This window comes from Ciconia boyciana, chromosome 8, assembly GCF_034638445.1.
Source record: "Ciconia boyciana chromosome 8, ASM3463844v1, whole genome shotgun sequence".
In the NCBI taxonomy this organism is placed as follows: Eukaryota; Metazoa; Chordata; class Aves; order Ciconiiformes; family Ciconiidae; genus Ciconia; species Ciconia boyciana.
Genome location: NC_132941.1, coordinates 14,071,321 through 14,093,992, shown reverse-complemented (window position 1 = coordinate 14,093,992; position 22,672 = coordinate 14,071,321). Strand labels below are relative to the sequence as shown.

At 38.6% G+C, this 22,672-nt stretch overlaps 1 protein-coding gene across 2 annotated transcripts; it reads right to left on the bottom strand.

The window, feature by feature from the left end:
• Positions 1-8,191: 8,191 nt before the first annotated feature.
• On the bottom strand, positions 8,192-22,371 carry LEO1 (LEO1 homolog, Paf1/RNA polymerase II complex component). 2 transcript variants are annotated; one of them, XM_072871582.1, is made up of 12 exons: positions 22,245-22,371; positions 20,279-21,004; positions 19,914-20,021; positions 19,069-19,163; positions 18,246-18,391; positions 16,736-16,820; positions 16,301-16,395; positions 15,883-16,017; positions 15,158-15,293; positions 14,672-14,858; positions 14,302-14,399; positions 8,192-10,369 (listed from the first exon to the last, which is right to left on the bottom strand). In XM_072871582.1, the coding sequence occupies exons 1-12, from the start codon at positions 22,300-22,302 to the stop codon at positions 10,265-10,267; spliced, it is 1,974 nt and encodes a 657-aa protein (XP_072727683.1). In that variant the 5' UTR covers positions 22,303-22,371; the 3' UTR covers positions 8,192-10,264. The 2 variants fall into 2 exon arrangements, with proteins under 2 accessions (XP_072727683.1, XP_072727684.1); XM_072871583.1 differs by having other exon boundaries at positions 10,185-10,369; positions 19,914-20,018.
• Positions 22,372-22,672: the final 301 nt, after the last annotated feature.

Sequence of the window (22,672 nt, the reverse complement as noted above, 5' to 3'; positions counted from 1 at the left end):
AGTTAGTCTGCTTTGCACCCCAGCACACTGCACACGTAGAGATGCACAGCTTGGTCGAATTGGTGGGTTGCAAAGGCACAGAATCCGTGTGTGTGTATATATGTGAAGTATCACATACTTTCACTGTTGAATCCAAATAATTTTTCAGCCTAAATTGCATTGGTATGTGTTCTAAATGGTTTTTTATGCAAGTTTGGGGTTTTCAGTTTATTTTACAGTCATCTTTGTTACCAGATTTGAAACACATATATTTATATGGTTTAGAAAGAACCATCTGCAATCACGTCCTGAAAAACACATCCTTCTGGCAGACAACTTGTGTACTTCTGAGTAATTAGCATGTGTTTATAGAAAGACAGGGCACACTTGGGATTTTTTTTATTTGTAAGCCCACTCTTCATTAATTACATTTTCCAAAGAGCAAGAAATAACGTTCTGCCTCTCTCAAACTCAGCTGCAACAAACCCCTGTGGACAAGGCCAAGTATAATATATGCTACAAATGGCTGTGACTTGTGCCTTCGTTCCCCCACACACCTTCTGTACATTTGCCTTTGTGTGGTCCTGCACAGCTCTGCCCCAGGGGAGGTGGCTTCGCATGGACAGGCAAAGTGGCTGCAAGCACTGCAGATTCAGACAGCCACAGCTTCATCCAGCAAAGCTCGTCTGCTAGATTACACACCTGCTAAGAGTTCTGCCATTTCTCTGCTTCCAAAACAACAGATTTTTTTCCCATCTATTCCATCTATTTCACACTTCCTTCAATTTTAAAGCTTTTCAGGTTTTTTAAACACCTATACAACCTGATTTAAGAAACACATAAAAGCCGGAACTCTTCAAGATCAAAGGCCTTCAAGAAGCTAATTTACCTAAAATGTCCAATAACTTTTGAAAGCTGTATATTCTTTTTAAATTCTACAATCACAGTTTGCTGCAAAAAACACGTGTTTGCTCAAAGTTCAGCCCCGCAGCATGCAATGCATCTGTCTTAAGCTACTCCCAGAGATCCCCAACTCAAACGTGACACCTTATTTTCTTAGCTGTGTCAAAAAGCTTGAGCTCTCATTTCTAGCTCCCTGGCAATACTAGCTGATCTGCCAGCACACCTTGAATGATGTTGTGTAACAACAAAAACCTGTTTGGCTTACGAAGGTCTGAAGAGATTTAATAAGACATTGTGAAAGGAAGGCAAAAAAAAAAAGGGCACAAAGATAGGCTCAAAAGGAGTTTATCAAACATGCCTCAAAATAATTTCTTCCCTTAAAAAAGCTTCCTTCCAGCTTATCTGGGAATTGTTCTTTCTGTGCAGCCAAGTGTATTTCAGATGCAAACTACTGTCATATCCAGTACTACATACAAAACTACAAACTGTCCCTAGTGTCCAGGTCAGCAGCTCTCAACCTTTTCCAATCTGCAGCCTCAATTCTTAATAGTAGTATTAGCTCTTCTGCATATCCAATATAAGCCTATTCACAACTGGCCAGCTTTTCTTACTTACATGGTGTGGAACCCTTGCAAATAAGTTCAAAGACAGAAATCAGACTTAAAAACACTGCTCTACACAGCTATGTGACTTATGCAGAGGTGTATTTCTAATGAACATATTGCAATCACAATGCATTACACATTTATATAATTCACGTGATGTAAATTCAGAATTGCGTTTAACAAATATCATTGTCACATGTATTAAGGACATTTAAATGACTTGAAAAAGCGCTTCCTCAAAACCTTCGCTGGCTAACTGAAGAGAAAGTTGTCCTAAAATTTAAAAATACAGGAGCAGCAGTAGTAAATAACTAAGGAAAATGAGAGCCCTGAAGTCCAGTAAAGTGCCAAATTACAAAATGACTCAAGTTTTCAAACTGGCAGTGCAGCATTCACTGATTTAGTGCATCTAGTAATGTTGTGCTATGGAAGGACTACATCCTAAGACGGACAACCACATACATGGTGCTGCCTGCTACATGCCAGCAGATACTCCAGATTTAGTGTTTGAGAAAGTCTGAGAGCCAGAATAATCCTGTTTAGTTCCAAGAGATCAAACAGGATTTGTAAAAGGGTAACATACCCATAGATTAGTGAAATGTTCTCAATTTAAGTGTGGTCACTTTGCAATCATGTTCAGAAAGCATTTTCATCTGTAGATATAAAGACAGTTTTTGACCATGTCCAGAGACATTAGAATTACATGAAAAATATACATTCATATATATGAAAGTATATGAAAAAACCTGGGAATGGTATTCATAAAACACCAATCCCCTCTTATCTACCCCTCGTACAAATTTTGACTCACTTATTGATACAGGAAGGTTCTCCCACAGCCATACATACTATCAACAAAGGGAACGCATCAACAGAGCGCAGCATCTCCTTCTTAGCAAAGAAAAGCCCATCAATATTCTTTAGTAATCAACTTTTCTAAACACGGTTGTCTGAAGAAGAAAGAATGTATTTAAAGATACTATCAAAATGCCAGTTGTTTAAGCAGACAAAGTCCATGCTGATATTATCTACAATTAATGCAGTGAATCTAAAATGATGCACTGATGCGTCTTACAACTCAGCACACAGCTATATGCCTAACCATACCTGCAATTACAGCAATTAACAGTTCTGAAGAGCCTCCCAGAGCTCATTGTTGACAAGGTCCTTAACAAGTAGCTTAGATATGAAACTTCCAAGTCTTTGCTCTTAATTCTTTGTGCTCTGTCACTACTATGAAAATAGCAGTATCATTCAGCTCACAACAGAGAAGCCTCCACCAAAGGCAATTGTGAATGAACTGCTTCCAAAAGAAAATGCAGTCCGCTTAGATGACGGGAAAATACTGCTCAGTGGACTGAGCTGACTGTTCACAGCATCAACCACAGACATCACTGGAAGGGCAGGAAGGGACCCTTCTGAAGGAGCTTTCTACCTCACACTATCCAAAAGCAGAAAACCACTGCCAGTGGAGATCCTGGGAAAACATTACCTAAATGGTTGCTGCAGACACAAACCTAATTATCAACCAGACAAGCACCGTAAATAACCTAAATAGATGCACAGATGTTACTGCTGTGATAAGAACAGGGGCAGTTAGAGCTGCAGAAAACTCTGGATCTCATTCAGCCGATATAGAACGACTCCTGCTATCCTTGAATATTCATTCCCCTATCCTGTAATTTTTTCATCCCATTGAAATTAAGTATATTTAAACTCAAACATGGATATTTTAATACCCATCAATTTTTTTTATTTACAGCAACATCCTATCCAACACGTCCGTGGAGTAAGAGCAGCCAGATCAAGTCAGTTGGCTGTCAAGACAAAAATCTATTCTCTATGTATATCCCACTAGCCATGACTAAGCATGACTGCAGGAGAAGAAAGTGCTCTTGAGTTCAGCTGAAGACATAATCCCATATTGGAATACTTTGACTCAGCTGGATAGCAACATTTTAAGGCTGTGCCCTGCAGGACTTGTCTTTCCTAAACTGAAGGTTAAAAACACTCATAGAAACCGACTGGCCGCCAGAACTCACCACCTGTATAATGCTGCATTCCTCGCTCTGGCCTCTTATGGACCCTATTCAAAACCTGCCCACATGGCAGCTGTATTGCTGCTTGTCTGCTCATTCTGTAAAATCCTTGGAAAAGTTTCAGTACAGACCTGAAATTAATACTGACAGTGACCAGGCACGTCCTGTAACTGCACGCTTCATTGGGTGCTGAAATGAAGACCAATTTGTCTTGGTAACTTTAGAGGAGAGAAGAGCTAGTAACAAATTCCTGTATTTTCTACTGAAGGTACTTTATCTTTTCCTCCCCAAGCATGCTTTATTTGCACATCCTACTTAAGAAAAAGAAAACTTATTTTCTCAGGGAACCTGATCCCCCTCTTACCCGAAACAAATAAATCTTTTGTTTTTAGAGCAACACCTAGTCACACAGTGACAGGTTAAGGCTGAGTTAGTGTTTTCACTGTACAACATGTTTCTTGAATCTTACAAACCTACCATAAAAACTCACCAGCGACTATAACAGGCTTTATACAACCTCATTAGATGAATAGACAGATTTTTTTTCCTTAAGACAGCTTTCACATCCTAGACCAAGTGCCTATAGTTCACTAGGTTAAGGATTCCGTTTGTTTATTCTGGAAGCTGACCATTTTACCTCTACAATACTCGATCTTGCGTTGGCTATCCTTCATCATAAACTCAAACACTTCTGAAAGCATCAACTCTCCTTAAAAACCACAGGCCTGTCAAGTCAACTTGCTGACTTCAAGGTTGTTCCCCTCTAAATTGATTTCCATTCATTGTTACATATAGACCACTGCAATGTACATCTTAGGTATATTAGATCATTTATACATAGCTGGACTGTTACAAAACTTACATACTGTCCTGAAAATGTAATTTGAAAGTTTGGCCTTCATCAACTTAACTCTTTTTAAAGGGCAGGAGGTTGCTACAGGATTAAATGTCTTTACTGTAGGTACCGCAAGAGTTTGATCTATATCCTATGTTCTCCCACTAGGTTGATCTATATGTAGTTAGTCCCAACATATAGGAACGTGTCCTGGTCATTTTCAGAAGACTGATTTAAGAATCCAAACATATTTGGGCCCAAATCTGCACTTCTATGAAGCCATGAACTTTTTACATTAGACTAAGACTGTCTGTGTTCAGTAAAGCACAGGTCTAAGTCCCAAGAAGAAAAGAGGAACACCATCTACATCCCAAGGCAATTCACAGAACCATTGGGAAGAATACCACACAAACATTTTTAGCCAGTAAGCTAACACTCCACCATTTCTGTCCTTGTTATTTAAGCCTCTTGTTTCATCATCAGACATGAAGCTGTAAATGATCACCAATGCTTCTCAAAATGACAATAGGTATTTTGCATTTTTTTCCAAAGGAAGAATATTCTCATTTCCTTTCCTAATCACCAGAAAAACCTGTACTGAGAGAAACAACACAGAAAATTCAATCCAAAAGACAAATTACTGATCTGACATACATAGTGTAGAAAGGTGGGTATGGAAAAGGCTTAATAACTCAAGTTGTGTTAATGTTAATACAAAATGAGGTATCCTCTTAAGAAAAATGTGAAAGATCTATCTTTACTTAAGGAAAGATACCTTTCAGAGTCTAAATTAAGTTTCCCTTAAACCAACACAGATTAACTTGCTTGCAAGGAAGGAGAAACCCTCTAACATTATCAGGTGTGAATCTGGAAATGCGTAAGCTGCCCAGGGTTAATTTTAAATTGCACAACTGTGATTTTGCCATTTGAGCTTTTTCCAGTTACTTTTGAGAGTCAAAAACAAGATAAGAAAAAAAAAAACCCAACAACCAAACAAACCATCTTTTAGCTACAACACTTTGGCTTGATCCTTCCTTACTTTCTCTGGGATATACTCCTCCCTTCACAAATATAGCATAGTCCAAGTAGCAGTTTATTTTAAGCTGAAAACTAAGACTAGGAGATAGCAAGCTCACGCAGTTTAAATACAGTTACCTTATTCTATACCAGTAAACAAACCTCAAAGCTGCAGGCTCTAAACATGATCAGAACCAAGACTGGACCAACAGCTATAGCAGGATTCTAGAGCTCAAAATTATAACCCCCCCCAACCAAGCACATGAACACTACATACAAGTGTACTAAACGCCTGAAGGAAGGGCTGGTACTGCTGTTACCAAAACCCTAAAGTTTATGTCCTTTACATATTGAAAATGAGAGTGCTCATTCAGTATCCATGTAGATTTTCCAAAAATGGATTTATCATAAGATCAATAATGAGTTTTATTGTAAGAACCTGAGTTTTATTGTAAGAACCTGTCCTGTACAGAATGTTTATCATATATCTTTACACTCAATGAGAAAAAACCTCAGAAAACTGCCGAATTACCAGGCTAAGATTAGCACCTCACTTCCACAGTTATATTCTGAAGTGAGGTATCTTGCAAGGAACAGGAAAAGCATGAAACAATATAAAATGAGATATAATCTGACTCAGTCATAGGATATAAAAAAAGAGGGTATGTTAGTTAATACTTCCACTGTTTTGTAAGATTTAATTTATCTTTAATTTACACTAAATAAAGAATACAACATGGATATGATTCCATGACTAACAATAACTGCATGAATGCTACTGCTTCCCAGAAAATTTCAACATAACCCAGAGACATGAAGTTACATTTGTTGGTAAACTGGCTCTACCACCTCTCACTTCTTCAAGACTAAGCCTTAATGGAAAAAAAAAACCCAGACCAAAACAAAAAACACTTTCTGAAGTTAAGCTTCCACTTTAATAACTGATTTCTTCCAAATATCAGCCCAGTAAACTAAGATTCATAGGCTTTTAAAGCATAAAAATACCCTTTAAAAACAACCACCAAAACCCTCAAGAAACCAAAAGTCTTGTCAAAGGATTTTTCTTTTTTTTTTTTTTTAATAAAAAGGCTTTGTGTCAGAGAATCATTTCAGCATAGATTTACTTAATTTTATGTTATTTTCTCAACTACTTAGCTTATATAATTCCTCAGAATGCCCAGGAGTTTTAAAGCAATTAAAGATACAACCTAGTAATCAATACCAGTTTGCAGCTTTTCTGCAAGTCTTTCATGTCCAGACAAGTATTAAAAAACCCCAGCTCAAGTCAAAGGGCACCACTAGGCAACAGTAGGTATCAGTCACATTGCTCTCCAAGAAGCACTTCCAAGTCAAGCCACAGGCAAGTTCCTGAGCGTTAGAATAGCCTAAGTTTCGCAAGTGTAAGACCTCTTATAGCAAAAATTAAAAAAACATTTATCAGAAGCAAATCATCTTCTCAATCATTCCCACGTAACAATCTCTATACATTCGGCAACATCCAGAGAGCTTGATTAGCAGTCTAATGCTGTTAAACAAAAGCACTCTGCTAGAATGGGCTGACACCAAGGACCCCCGTGTCTACTGGCTGAGAAATAAATACCCATGACTTCATAGGAAAGTCACCGTCTCATGTTTAACACATTCCTCAGGCTGCAGCTTCGTATCAGAGCTGAGCTAAAACTTGCTGCCATATACAGGATCTGTTCTGCTCCACCTCTGCTTCCCCTTGCACCACCTCAAGGCACAGCTGACTTCTCAATGTGCCAATTCAGGCAGCTACACCAGTAGAAAACTATTCTCTTCTTTCTGTATGGTCAGGGTAAGTTTTCAAAAGAAAGCCAAGTCCATCTTTACCTCTGACAAAGAGATCAGCCTTCCCTGATGTCCCCCAAGTCATGAGCACACCAACCTACTGAGCTGGCTCTGATGCTCACGTGGCCAGTAAGGCAGTTCTGAAGGCATGCCTGGCAGAAAACGCAAGAACTCGGCAGGAAAGAAATTTCCTGACAGTTTAGCAAGTTGACTCACCGAGCTGGGCTAGTTATCGCCCAACCTGCTGCTAGGAAGAGCGAAGGACTGCATGAGTAGCTGCTCCTTTCAGTGGGCACTCCCCGATCCATCAGGTGTGCCGCAACACGAAATCCATGCCAAGTTGCACGGCTAGGATGGAGAAAAATGGCTGGTGGAAAATGCTACCAGGTACTAGAAAGAAAACTCCAGATCAACAACTGGAAACCAGGATACAGTTGAAGGATATACTTGAAACAACAAAACTATATAGCCAAGAACAGCTTTCAGTGACTGTTTCAAGAGAACTTATTCTACATCCTGCCACTAGCCAGAAAATCTAGTACTCACACAGCTTAATATCAGCTCTTCAAATAAATTTTTCTTTGTTGGAAGTTGTTCAAATCATGCCCTTTCTGGAAGAAAGTATTCTGACCAGCCAGTACAAGAGTAAACACAGCTCAATCTACATTCTATTTCCTTTAGCTTGATATTTTTAAGTTGGGTAAAAAGAAAAAATTCCAAGTAATTCTCACATACTTGGAGGCTGGGAAAAGGGATAGCAAAAACTGTCTTCGAGTTAAATAAAAATATACATTTGACTCACAACTAAAAAAATACTGTGGATAAGGCTAAGTTCATTCAAGTGACTTTAATTACAAGATGATTGTTAAACCAATTTAAGCTGAGAAAACATTTTCTAAAATTACACATTTAAATAACTTTAAAAGAGCAATTTACAAAAGAAGACAGTGTAAAAAATTACTTCTTTTCATCTTTGTAATCCACAAAAAGCCTCATTTTTGGAAGATAAAATGGACCACTTACTTAGTAAAGGCTTAGCCAGCATCAAACCTATGAAAGTGATTAAAACATTTTCCCTCTTAGGAGAGTAGTAAAAATAAAAATAGCCAACACTTGAATTAAACTGACATAAAAGCAAACACATCACCAGTGAAATGGTGGTGTGTTCCCATACACCAAATTTGTTGCTTAAGAGGTACCTGGCAGGCTTTTACTGAAAATACAGCATGTTACATCCATATAGAATGACGTCCCTTTCTATACAGCTGGCTTCTTCCTGAAAAGGTTACAAATGGAAAGCAGGTAACCTCATGTAAGGAACCAGTCTCCCAGCAGAGGTCTAAACGAGGAGGACTACAGGATCAAAATTCCAGCAGATGGAGAAAGGTTTTAATTGCACATTAAAGAGGCACGGGAACTCTTAGATAACAATTTAATTATAGAAAAAAAGAACAGTTTCTCAGGCACTCAGACTTCCGAGCTGAAATTTTTCACTTTGTTTTCATACCTGCAAATGTCTACACTGCAGTCAGCTGCTCAGCAGAATATATTAACACATGCAGAGCTCCGTGCTACTGCAGCTAGAACGCTTCCTGTACCTTCCAGGCAGGACAAATGGAGGTAGAGACAAACTACTAGCCTAATTAAAGATGACAAAAGCAAGATGTCTAGATTGAAAGCCATACCTCAAAGAACCAGGGAATGTCAGGAGAGCAAAATGCTCACTATGAGGCACTTGCACCCTTCTACTGTTTTATGAAAAAGCAGAATTCAGCTGGGCAGGAAAGAGATGGGTAACAGTCCTTCTTACTTAACTATCAGCTACTTTATTTCATCTTCCGTAACACAAATTCACATAATAAACTTTTCACAGCATCAGTAAATGGTTTTGTTTAAAGAGGCATTAAGCTAGTTCTGTTTTCGTTCTGTTACTTTTTTCACGTCGCATCCAAACTCTGCAGGACTGTATGAAAATGCAGTTAAAAAAGCAACACAGATAACATCTGAATGCTCTCTCACCAACGAAACTACATATGGGATATTTCATCTTGGAAAGAAAGCGTGGAAAAGTTCAGATATTTCTTCTAGCCTTTCCCCACTTTACAACTGGTATTGCATCATCAAATAAGGTGTTTAGAAATAGTGTAAAAGCAGCAATGGTTCTGTCCAGAACATTCTCCTCCAGTGACTTCCCAGCAAAACAAACCTATTTATAAAACCAACCAGGAACAACAGGAAAGAGCACCATAAGGATTATATGAGATTATGAGACACTGTTGTTAGGATATATTTTTGCATTGTGGTTCATTTCACCTTTTAAAGGAGACTTTCATCTCTGCTGGCAGAAATTTCTTAGTTTTGTTTAAGTAAGTGCTTTTACTCTGACATTTACATCACTAGCATGTGCCTATTATTGTTGTTATTAACAATGCTCAGGCAAGATGCAGATTTTCATTCTGGGCTTCAATGCATGAAAAGTAAACGTCCTGTGTGATCAGTTAACTATTCTAACTGCAGGAACTTTACAGTTTACTCAAACATGGTAAGAAATATTTTCAGTCATCAAAATATACCAGCATAGTAATGTACTGTCCACAGTCAACAGGAAATAAGGAATACCTAGGAAAAAAACAGAATTGTACCGTACCACTCATATGTTCTTCCAACCCTTCCATACAAATGGTAAGCTACATTGCCATACCCTTGTCAGGCAAACTTATCATTTAAGCATTCTATACAGATTAGAATGCTTTCTCCTAATGAACTCCGTAAAAATCACTGATTAATTCACTTGGATAACCAGTTACTACAATTCTCAAAACTGAAATGTACTGTGCAAGACAAAAAATGGCACTGTGATGATCCCTGATGCAACAGCTGCAATAAGAGAAAATCTTAAAAAATAAAAGGAAGTCAAAAAACTTTATTCACACCAAAAACACAGACTTCAACGGAATTTTCCTTTATCAAAATAACCCCATTATGGTTACTTACATCTTTGCTGTAAGAGAACTGTACAATATATATATAAATATATATATATATTAAAAAAAAAAATCAACTTTTGTGCTTCCTTAATCGTCATCTTCTTCCTCTTCATCGCTGATCACATATTTCTTATGCTTCTTACTTGCTTTGTCGTCATCCTCTGCTTTTCTCTTTCCAGAAGGTTCACCTTCCTAAATGCAAAAAAGGACAAAAATAAACAAACCCCAACATACTTCAAGCTAAAATAAAAAACTCAGAAGAACAACAAAAAGACCTCAAAGTATTTCTCGTAAGAAAAGCAAAATTATTAATTCTAGTTTTTCCACTTTGTGCTACTGCAATGCAGGACTTCTTATGCATCAGTACTTTAAGTTCAGTCAACATTACTACTGGTCTCAAACCCCAACCTGAGAGCGTCCATAATACAGCTGCAGCTCCATTTACCTCTGTGGACATGCAACCATATCTGCTTCAAACTGAACTATGGCATGAAAGTAATATATGTCATAATCTGGATTTATGGCATATACAATATCATTCTCAGCAAGTCTTACGAGCATGGGTAGTTCCTAGAATTTGTAGTGAATCTTTCAACATGCAGAAGCTTTCCCTTCAGGCAACCTGTATAGCTTTGCTAAGTTTTCAGACTATGGACGCTTGTACGCCCTAAATTAGAGCTACTGAAGCAAAGAAGAAATTCAGTAAGTGGGTAGGCATTTTGTTTGTTTGTTAATTTAAAAAAAAAAATTAAACAGCTCTCTGGCATAAAGACTGATGAGAGACCACTAGCACTGAGAATCAACACCACAGTTTACAGCCCAAGAAATATAACAGTTTAGGAGGCTTCAAAGAGCTGGTCAAAGGAACTCAAATCATTGAGTTAATTACCTGTTTGCAAGCAATACCATAATGACTTTTATAGGCTGGATGCCAAATTTTTAGCACCTAAATATAGAGTCAACAGGTTGATTTTTATTCCATGTGCATTTACACCAGTTCAGCTTAAATGATCCTTCCAAACAACATTTTAAATCACAATGCTATGAAAATGTTTAATCAAACTACAAATCACTAGTTGTTAATGCAAAACCCATCAATTTTGACATGAGGAACAAGTGGTAACTCAATTATTGTTTAAAAAGAAGCGTATCTTTAAAAATACCCTCAGGTCTATGTAACCTCATCCCTTTTTCCATTTGTTGGTTTTGTTTTTGTTTTTTGGGAGGTTTTTAGTTTTTTGGTTTTTTTAAAGCAACACATATTACTTGGATTTTAAGAAGCAGCAAAGATTGAGTTTCAGGACTTCAACGACTTATTAGCGTTTCAGAACTCTAATGAATAATTTTTTTTTCAAAGCATTTTATTCTATATTAACATATGAAGTTAATACAGTGACAATCACAGTTAGGAAGGAATTTTAAGCATGGAAAACAGAAATTAGTAGGGGTGGGAATCTCAGAGACAGATTACAAGAAAATACTTGTTCTGAGCAAGAAGCTATCTAGGCTATCGTTAAATGATTCATCTTCCTGTTTAGCAGAATATCCCCATTAACTACAGTAACAGTAAAACTACTTGCCGTGTGGTGATAAAATGTATTAATACTAGATTGACGTTTTCAGTAATGGTAACAAATTGTTCTCAGGACAAAGATTTGTGCTGTGTTGTTGACTGACAGCACATGAAAGCAAGTCTGTGTACAAGGAAGTCCGTATTTCACGTATGCGGATACATATTATAAATACCATACTTCCTACGTGGTGACTGAAAGTAAGTAGTTATGCATCACTGGGTTTTTTTCGTACTACTGTAGCACCCCTCTGTGGCCGTGATAGGAATATTACCTTTAAGTCATGTAATTTTAAAATGGAGGCTACCATTCCTCAAGCAGCAGAGAAAAGCGGTTGCCTAGACCTTTTCTTCTGAGAGACTGGAATTGCAAAGTCCTGACAATGCTATATCATAAACTAACAACTAGTAGTGTCTTATAAATAAACAATTCAATTTCTACTTACAAACACTAACAGAGCTCACAAAATTACAGTTTTGTCTATATGCCTCATTATGACAATCTCCAGCATTACTGTCATACTTTCTGAAATATTAAATTTTCCTCTATGTATCATAAAAAGCCAGAATCTACGTCTTTAAAAGAAAAACTAATTTTTACTTCTGCTTCATATTACAATGCCTATTAGTGCAAATACTCAGCTGACAGTATAAAAGGAGTAGTGTCACAGCAGCAAGAACATGCATTCAGGCTGCAGCAAACATCCAACAGGCTCGGAAATAAGACATGCCTCCCGAGAAGTTTCCAGGAAGCACAGTATAGAAATGCAAATGAGAGCAAACTTACTCCTTCAAAAATTAAGATTTCCTACATTATAGAGGTGTGTGTCATACTGAAAGCTATGTCATATATTGGTCATTTAAACACAACTTTGGAATTTCAGCAGCTGTGACTACAGAAGTCTGACATGCATTAATTCACTAGAAGGACACATAGCAAGCTACACTGCAAAATTACTCTTTTAAGAAGAAAAGGATGTTTTATTACGGAAGCCTCTCAAATTCAAGAATAAAGTTCTAGCCACTTCAGCAGCTATTAGAGTAGCACACTAGATAGGACTGTAGGAAATAAACTGAAAGAAATCTTAGGGCAATAGTTAAAATAATTAAAACATTTAAAATAATCTCTTAAAGGAAATGGTGAAGCATTAAGAAATATTCCATAAGCTTACACTGACCTACTCAAACTTTGTTTTTTTAAACTTCTGCGTGATATTCTAAGCATAAACATTTAAATAAAATATAATTTACAGTAAAACAGGACAGGAACAGTAATTGAACTAGCATGCCAGTGTAAAAACATCTCTCATACCCTACAAGGTAGTAATAAGAACCTATTAAGCTAAGTTAGTTTGTATTTATTATTCTGCCACGTAAGTGAAGGTGACTATCAGCAGAGCTCAGGTGTGCCCAAACTACCACTCCTAAGCCATGCTTGGCTTAAGAGAAATGCAAGCACAGCTGCAACTTACGGCTGCACTATACTGATCAACAGCAAGAGTACAGTAATACAGAACTGGTGGTGTCTAAAAGAAAGCAAACTAATGGGCTACTAAAACCAAGTAGGCCAAACACCTGACCCAACCCAATTCCCTCTTGAACAGGGCAGTGGGAAGCCAGGGAGCCAGTGTCAATTGCCCTTTGTCATGAATTCCAAAACTCCCCCTTATTTCAGGTTCCCAAGGTACACAGTAAATGTCCTATGGCCCTTTGCCACAGAATCATTTTACAATGAGGAGCAAGGGTCAGGAAAATAAGACTACACAGGTATAGCGGAAATAGGACAGAGTCCATATACTTCCTGGTTCCACTTCTACCACTGGATGACAATACTTAAGTTTTCATCTCAGAAATGGTATCTGTCAATTTTGAAAAGTGTCACTGCTTCTGATACAGCACTACAGTGTAACATTACTTGAAATTAACTAAACCTCAAGACACGATATACACAAAGATTCATTTACTGGTACCCAGCAGTGATAAATTACAAACCAATAAAACACAATTTTAGAAGAGGAAACAGCACTACTGCTGTAGCTAAAGGTTAACTTGATCATGGCCTAGTGTTTAGGATGATACTTGGGTGATGTATAACAGTTATTTAGCAACAGACGTTAACTCTTTTTAACTTACTTTTTTAACTCTTCTATTTAAAAAGAGCAGAAATACTATGTGAAAATGCTTCCGCTATTTCCATAATGAAGAGTAGAGGACCATGTAGCTTAGGAGACAACACTACACTAGGATTCCGGTATTAAGTCTTCTTACTCCTTGCATAATTTTGGTAAAGTAATTTTACATAACTCTGCACAAATTTTTCCATCTTTAAATCAGCAATAACAACAGTGACCTCCTTTGGGAATCACTCAGGTCTATGAACTAATGCAGTGTATAAGAAATTGGTGATTAATTACCACAGAAAACATGCCAAGTCAAATAATACATTAATCACAGCATAAATGAAACTACAAGTCTCAGCTTTAAAAACTAGATTTAGTGCAGGAAATGTTCCTGACTGCAAATGAGTAGCTTAAGAACAAAATCCTTTTCTTACCTCATCACTAGTAAGTTTCTTTGCCTTGAGTAGTCTTTGTGTTTTATCTTCATCTGAGCCCTCATCACTGTCAGAAGAGTAGATTCTAGCACGTTCCTCTACAGAGAAAAACGAAGAGACAAATATTTATCTTTACCTGAAATCAGTGAGGAAGAGAGAATATTAAAAATATTTCTCTTACATTTAGTCCCACAAAAAGCTAGCAGAATCTAACCCCAGAGTAAACAAAATAAACTGATATGAACTGAATTCATATCTCCTCATGTATCAAATGAACTGGCAAAATACAATCTTACCAGGACTCTCCTGTGAAATTAATTTATCCAAATCACACAGGACCTACTTACTTGCTGGTAAGGTTTATTATTACCTCTGATGCCACCTTTGTATCTGTTTTTGATAGCTGCTAGACTGATTGCATCATCTCCCTCATCCTCTTCATCATAGCGGTCAGGTTCTAAATAATTTGCACTCAGACCACGCTGATGCTGCTTCTCCCGCATTCTTCGCTGCTGAGATTCTCTACGAATTGAAGCTCTTAATCTCTCCTCTTCTTTCTGTCCAAAGAAAGAAGCAATATATAAAGATTGGGGAAAAAAAAAATACTGAAGAGCACCTAGTATTCTACTGTAGCTTTTGAAATAATTTCACAGCAGTGTGAAGACTGTACATATTCTGATTTTTTTGCAATCTGTAAGGTTAAGCAAACTCCACCCATGGCTAACAACTCTTGCCCATAACTCCAAAATACACTCTTGTTTTTCATAAAGTCATAAAATTTTCAGAGATGTTCAGCTATATTACAGTTATGATTTTTTAGATTAAAGTCACAGATCAGAGTTCCATGCCACAATACCTTAATCATTTCTGTGCGCTGAGACTCTGGATCGCGACCTGCCATTGGCAAAATACGAATTTTCTGGGTCTTTGAACATCTATCTGCCAGAGACAGAGTCATCTTCCTGTGAGTGGCACTGTCCGTAGAGTGTGGCCTGTTAAAAAATTGCTATGGGTTAAATACTTCTTAAAGGAATGTATCAATTTTTAAAGGACAACAGTAAGGCCACAATACTTAAGATTTCAATGATTCATCTGCACGAAAGTAAAAGCATCCTCCTTTTTTTTTTTTAAATTTATTTATGTGCATTGTAACAGCTACTGCACACATCAATACCTCTCTCAGCAAACCATCTGCAGTCCATTACCAGCCTAAATAATCATCCTCACATTTCACATCAATATCCCAAGACATAATCATCATCTTGATAGCAACTGTGCATCAGAAGAAAGGTTAATTTCAGGGAATATTAATATTCTTTCTGATTCAGATGAGTACTTAAAATATATATATAAAAATATATGTAGCCTACATATTACAGTGAATAGCATATTAACCTTTCAAACCGGGACACCTAATTTAGGACAAATCTTATCAAAATACTGACCTTGGAAAATAGCACATTCTTATTAAACAGTTAAGCTCTGAACATTTACGAACTGGTATCTCTAATTTTTATATACTAGTTCCAACACTTAATTGCAAAAGTAGTATCAACATTTGATATAGAATAGCATGTTTACCTGAAGGTTAACTTTGTCTTGAAAACAGCCTGTCCTTGTAGACCTGTCCCTTGTCTGATAAACAAATGGTTGTGATCTCCCTGTAGTGGCGCCTTGTACACGTCAAAGACCTCATTGCCCAAGTGGAGAGACATGCTTAAAAGAATTCATACATCAGTTATTTGATAAAGCCACTACAGTCTATTTTTTGCCTCATTTATAAATGGAGAAAGCCTTGATGTTTCCTTTTTATATATAGCCAATAATTATATTTCAATCCAAACTAAGCAGAGCATGAAACTTTCAAAGCACTGAGACTAAAATAATTTCTGCTGTGCAGAGCTGACATCAAAGTTTGTTGCCCTTCCAATTTTGCAGGCCATGGCATTTCACTGTAAGAACAACTGTATTCCTTCAATAGCAAAAAGTCCAAACTAACCTTCCATCTGACCATTTGACTATCCGTGCATTACTTTCTCTGATCTCATTCCCTTCCTCATCTCGTCGCATCCGCCATCGTATTGTGTTTTCTACCTGTGGGAAAAAAAAAACAAAACACGTTTTCTAACTCATAGTAAGGAACACTGTGGTAAAATATACTCTGTATAGGTCAAGAATTACAGTTAGAAAGCCTAGATAATTTGCTGCATGATGCAAAAAAATGAAGGTGAAAGGTATCGCTTTTACAGGTGAAATGCAGCTGTCAAGCTTTTTTTTAATTACTAAAATGGATCAACTCTCCTCAGTACTGAACTGCTCCACACTTTCATAATCTGAACCATAACTCAAAACACCATTCTAAAATACCTAAAATAGACTTTGAAGAAATGTGGCTAGATGAGTGTAAAAGAAAAAAGGAAAATTAACATTATACCTTGAGTTTTAACCTAGTTCTACCCTCTTCATCAAGCATCTCCTCATCTTCAAATTCATCTTCATAATACTGGGGATCAAAAGGTCTGCAATAAATTATATAATAGTCTTTATCCTTCTAAAAATGAACCCGGATTATTCTAGAGTTGTGCAAAATAACAGGTGCTTGAAAGGTTTAAATTATACACTGCACACAACAGTAGGCACTGCAGCTGTGAGACAGCCATTTCTGCAGTAATGTAATTTACTGCATTGATTCTACACCACAGGAGGCCTACCCAAGTGTCTTCACTACCATCAATTACAGCCACTTTAGCATTCAGACCGTCTAAATGGCTCTACCTAAAGAAAGCAAGTCTGCCTCAGAAAATACTGTTTCCTTAGTATCATGATGATGAGGTCAAGGTTAAGTCTGGAACAAAATATATACAATATTATACCGAGAAAATAAAAAGAAAAATTATCATCTTATAATTGTGGTGAATTAGGGATTTGCTAAGAGCACAATCTTTGTCATTTTTTTATTTGAATCTCAAAACCAACCAAAGGGAAAGGAAAATGAGATTGTCTTTCCTCTCTTCCTTCAAAAAACCTGATGCCTGGGTTGGGAGTGAGTGGGGGAAGGCCATTCCCTAGCCTCCTTCCTAATAGTTTCCAGGCTGCTGCAAGGGAAAGAAGCGATAAACAGATTCTGCTACTGTACAATTTTATTTTCAGTCCTGTCTGACCCCCAAAGATCCTCAAGACTTCTCTCACTATTACAGCCACTAACCAGATTCTTAACCGTTCTCTGCTGAAACAGTCTATAGCATGAAAGCCACAAAGAATTATTTAACTAATGTATAACACAAACCATGCTACACTGCCAGCTAACAAGACACCTATTAAACAATGCAATAAAGTTACTTAACAAAACACTCGAAGAGACAGATTTAACGGCAATTTACTAGAAGTGCCGAAGGCGGGCTTTAGGGCCAAACCTAACATCACAAACAGCTCTAATAATCTATTTTGTTTCTCCTTATGAATTCCAGAAAATTTCCTTAGCTTGGGTTAGGTAAATATGAAAATGAGTAACCAGCCTCTTCGTAGTTAAATAGTACATTTAGCACACACGAATAAAAAAGGGCTTATTCTAAAATTCAAAATTATGTTTTTATCACTTGAAAGTACATAAAGATCCTGTGCATTTGGCTTTCACATCGCTGAGAGCCTGAACCTCTGTTTAAAATTCAACTGATAGCATGTGCTTTCAATTAAATCATATTTTTGTTTGTTTTTTAAAGACAAAAAGTTATTAAATCAAGCTGAAACCCAAGCTCATAAGAAAATTACTCAGCACTTGATTAGATAACAACAGATGTCACTATTGACTGATCACAACCAAAAGTGTACATCTTAATGTCAACCATTTTAAATACAGCCAACATATTTAATTGTGTTACTAAAACAAAAGCAATATAGGAAAATACTAAAAAACCTTATAAATCATGTATTTAATGTGCAATTACCTGGGCTCCACACTAAGGAAGTTGGGCAGCTTCACAAAATACAAATCATTACCCAAGTCTGTGTTTACTTTTGGTATTTCTACCTCTATTCTAGTCTCTGGAATAGGCTCTTCTTCCTGCTGTTCTTGACTCAGTCCATTCTCATCCTAATAAAAAAAGGAGAATAGGAGCATAAGTGAAAAAAGTCTATCTGGCTACTACTGTTGCTCTAATAAGCACTTACATTTTGCTTGAAGAAAAGTCACCCATATGCACAGAGAGAGATCAGGAAGCTTTGGGTAAAAGAGCTTGCACCTTTTCAGTGAAAGCAACCCAATTCAGCATTTTCATGTGCCACTTGAAGTGATTTCAAATACCAGTGCAAACTCAAGAGAACAAAGACAGAAAGGAGACAGCAAAGGAGCTGACATACAGTTTTCAGCTAAGCACTAGAGAGTAAATGGGGGACAACTTTTCCCAGATAAAAAAATATTTTTATGTGTTATCATCAAGACCCAAAGTGAAAACATTTGTCAAATAGCTGTACTGAGGTACCAAACACAGCTATGACTTCATATTTTACTTGATGACCATCAAAACTACTCAGTATATTTCTTTCAGGTACAAAAAGTGGAGCAGGGATGGGGGAAGGCAGATAAATGAATCCATCTGATATTGCTATGTATAAAACTTTAATAATTATTTTAGCTAGGTCAAAATGATCTGTAATGCTTACTTAATGCTGTTAGTCTTTTTTTCACTAAAATATTATCAAACTCAATCAGTGTTCTGCATTTCAGAGTGGAATGGCATGTTAATTATTTAAAAAGTCAAGTCTACTCACAATGGGCTGTCCTGGAGTTGGTGGCTTGTCTTCTCCATCACTCCCTGAGGAAATGTCATCTGCACCTCCGAACAGATCCATGACATCTGCATGCTCTTGAGCAGAAAAATTATTATTTTAAAATACATATATAAGCGCACACACCCCCCTACATGCAAGCACACTCACAGAAAAAAAGATTAACACATCCTTCACTTTCATTACCACTTAAAATTACCTACAAAGGTTAAAAACTGCACGTTTATGAAGCACACATTATTCTCTTATCCTGAAAACCAGTCTTCCCTTGCATTTTTAAGCTAAAGATTCAAGGTGTGTTTTCCTGGAAAGGGTCTATTGAATAAGAGAATCTAGCTGAAAAATGGCAACAGAAGAATCAAGAGTATAAGATCAGCCTTTACTGAAGTAAACAACTTAAATATATGTAAACGGCAACTTCATTACGCATTTTGGAGGTTTTACTTCTCAGAAAAATCAACACCTCTTTCCCAGCCAGCTAAACATCACAAAAAACAGTACAGTTTCTCTGGGCTGCTCTGATTACAGGCACCAGTTCTTAATATCTTTCAGTAAAAATGTGTGAAACGACATTCGTGAAAGAAAAGCTCTGTCTCTCATGGAGGAAAATGAAAAACTGACAGAGCTAACTAGAGATAATCAGCAGAAATACAGCGTGTACTTCCCCACACAGAATTCATGCTATGCTGTTTTGTTATTTCCATAGCACTATAGTTACACCATATAGCAAGCGCTATCAATTTTATCAAGTTCTGTAGCAGATGACTGTTGCGCTTAAGGTGAGGATTAAATGAACCAAAACCCCACAAAACAACGCCACCATTTACCTTTCTGTCCTTCTGTATCACTGTCCACTTCTGAATCTGATGCAATTGGTTTCTTTCGCTTCATTCGCAGAACTTCATCTTCACTATCACTGCCCCTTGCAGACTCTACTAAGGAGCATAATTATTCTCAGCAAATTAAAAATTTTGTTCCACATATTTTAAAATTCCTTTGTATTAACAAGTTGAGTCAGATGAAAAGGCATTTAAAAGTGCTGCATAAAAAAACATTACGAAGTTGACTATAGTTGAAAGCTACGTGATTAATGCCTTTACATTGAAGTCTGAATCTTTTCAGGCCAGTATAAATGAAACAATAAAGAGAGATCAAACTAGAAGCAAATCATTACCGCAGTATACAGTCCTACCAGATTTGTGCTCTTGGTCCTCCTCATCGGAGTGCTGGGCCCTTTCGTCATCGTCAGAGTTCTGCATCTTCTCCTCATCAGAATGCTGGGCCCTTTCGTCATCGTCTGAGTTCTGCATCTTCTCCTCATCCGAGACCTGTGGCCTCTCCTCATCATCGGAGTTCTGCATTTTCTCCTCATCTGAGTTCTGGAGTCTTTCCTCATCATCAGACATCTGCGGCCTTTCATCTTCATCAGAGTTCTGCACCTTCTCCTCATCGTCAGAGTTCTGCTGTCTCTCCTCATCATCAGAGTTCTGCTGTCTCTCCTCATCGTCTGACTGATCGCTTTTGTCCTCCTTGCCCCACTTCTCATCCTCTGAATGTGCTTTTTCAGAACCATCTCCCTCTGAATGATGACTGCCTTCATCTGACCCATGCCCACGATCATCCTCCTCATCATCATGAGCAGCTTCTGAAACACTGTGCTGGTCCACGTCTGACTGATCATTATCTTCGTGCTCAGAATGTCCCGAAGCTTCAGAGCGATTGTAGGATCGTTCAGAGTGGTTGTCACTCCCTGTGTGATGGGATGCCCCTTCATCCTCACTATCATCTCCAAATAACTCCTTATTACTAGGTTTTATTGCCTCCCTGTCATCATCCTGGTCACTGTCGCTTCCAGAAGCATTACTACCAGAGCCAGCATTCTCCTGATCGGAATCAGATTCAGATCCAGAATCGGAATCTGCAAAACAAACATCACCCTTTCAAGAATTAAAATGTCCCTACAAGGATGCACATAAGGTGATGGGCATTGCTTTTGGAAAAAAAAAAACAAACAAACAAACCCCAAAACCAAGAGAGAACTTAAGAGAACTGTAAGAAAGAACTATAAAAGTCACCTAAAATAATAAAATAAAATGTCTACTAATAAAGGCACAGCCAATGAAAGACACAATGAAAAATGACGGATGCCACATAAAGTTTCAAAACACAAGGTATTGTCCAAGATTCTAAAGTTGTAGAAACAATAAGCAATTATCCAAAAGTAAAGAAAGTAAAATTTGAAATAGCGAGGCCTTAAAATATGTAAATATATACATATGGCTTATGAAATCCTACAAATCTAAAACTGTCATCATTTTTTTAATCCAAGTTAGCTGTCTTATGTACCCTGACACGTTTGTTACAATGGAGCTACCCTTGAATGCTGAGGTTGTTGAAGGCAGTTTCAAGCAGGAAAAAAAAAAGGAACATCTGCCTTGAAAAGTAATTTAAAGAAATTGAGACAAGCGTTTTAAAAATATACAAATTACTTAAATCGGCAGGTGTTCCATCATCTTTCTTTAGATGCTGATGACAGCTAAAACTTTTCCAGATAACGAGGGGCAAACAGGAAACACGCCTTGTTTTCACCATCTCAAACCCAAACAGCTCTAAGCAAGCGTATGATTAAACGTTATCAAATCCCGAAGTACGCTTTGCTTTTGTTTCCGATCGTGAGTCCTCCGTGGCTGCGGTGACGGGGAACAGTCACGACAAACTGCTTTTTCATGCAGTCCCAGCTGTGAGGCCAGGGTCTTTCTTTCAGAGCACGTAAGCGGGAAGGCAGGCGCTACTGCAGGAGTGAGAACACCCTTACTGCAGTGAGGCGCTCTGAAGTGGAGGACAGCTACGGGAACGCGGTTTTCTTTGCTTTTTGGCCCGAAAAGCCGGTGTGCAAAGGCGGCCCGGGGCAGCGCCCGCCGCCTCAGCAATGCCGCCAGCAGGAGGTACGTTAACCGCTTAGCCGAGGGGTCAGCACCGCCCGCCCGCTTGGCTCCATCTCCCGCAGGCCTGCTCCCTTCCCGCCCGCCGCCCCCTCCCTGCCCGCGGCTGAGGGCTGCGGGAGGGGACGAGGCAAGGGCTGGCGGCGCGGCCCCCGCCAGCCCGCCTGCGGGGCGCCGCCGCGGGGAGGGGGTGAGGGGGAGCGCGGCGCCCCGCACCTTTCTGCTCAGCCTCCGAGTCGGCGTCGCTGCCGAAGAGGTCCTCCATGTCGGCCATGGCGAGAGGACGGCCCCGCCGCCGCCGCACAACGGCCGCGCGCCCACGGCCACACCGCCGGCGCCGCTCAATGACGTAACTACGGAGCGCCGCACAGCGCCGCCGCCGGCTAAGCCCGGGAAGGAGGAGGAGGAAGAGGCTGCTCTTAAAGGGGCCGCGCCCCACGGCCGTTACCGAGGTGCCATCAGTGATAAACGCGTGTCGGCGACAGCCGGCCGGGCGGTGACTGCCACCCCCCCCGAGGGACCGATTATTAACGCAGAGAGTGGCGTTGTGAGAAAACGGTGAAGGAGGATTTGGTCACAGCTACACGTACAGAGTCTGTCTGTGCCCCGAGGCGCAGAGCAGTCCGGAAGAGGGCAGGCAGTGG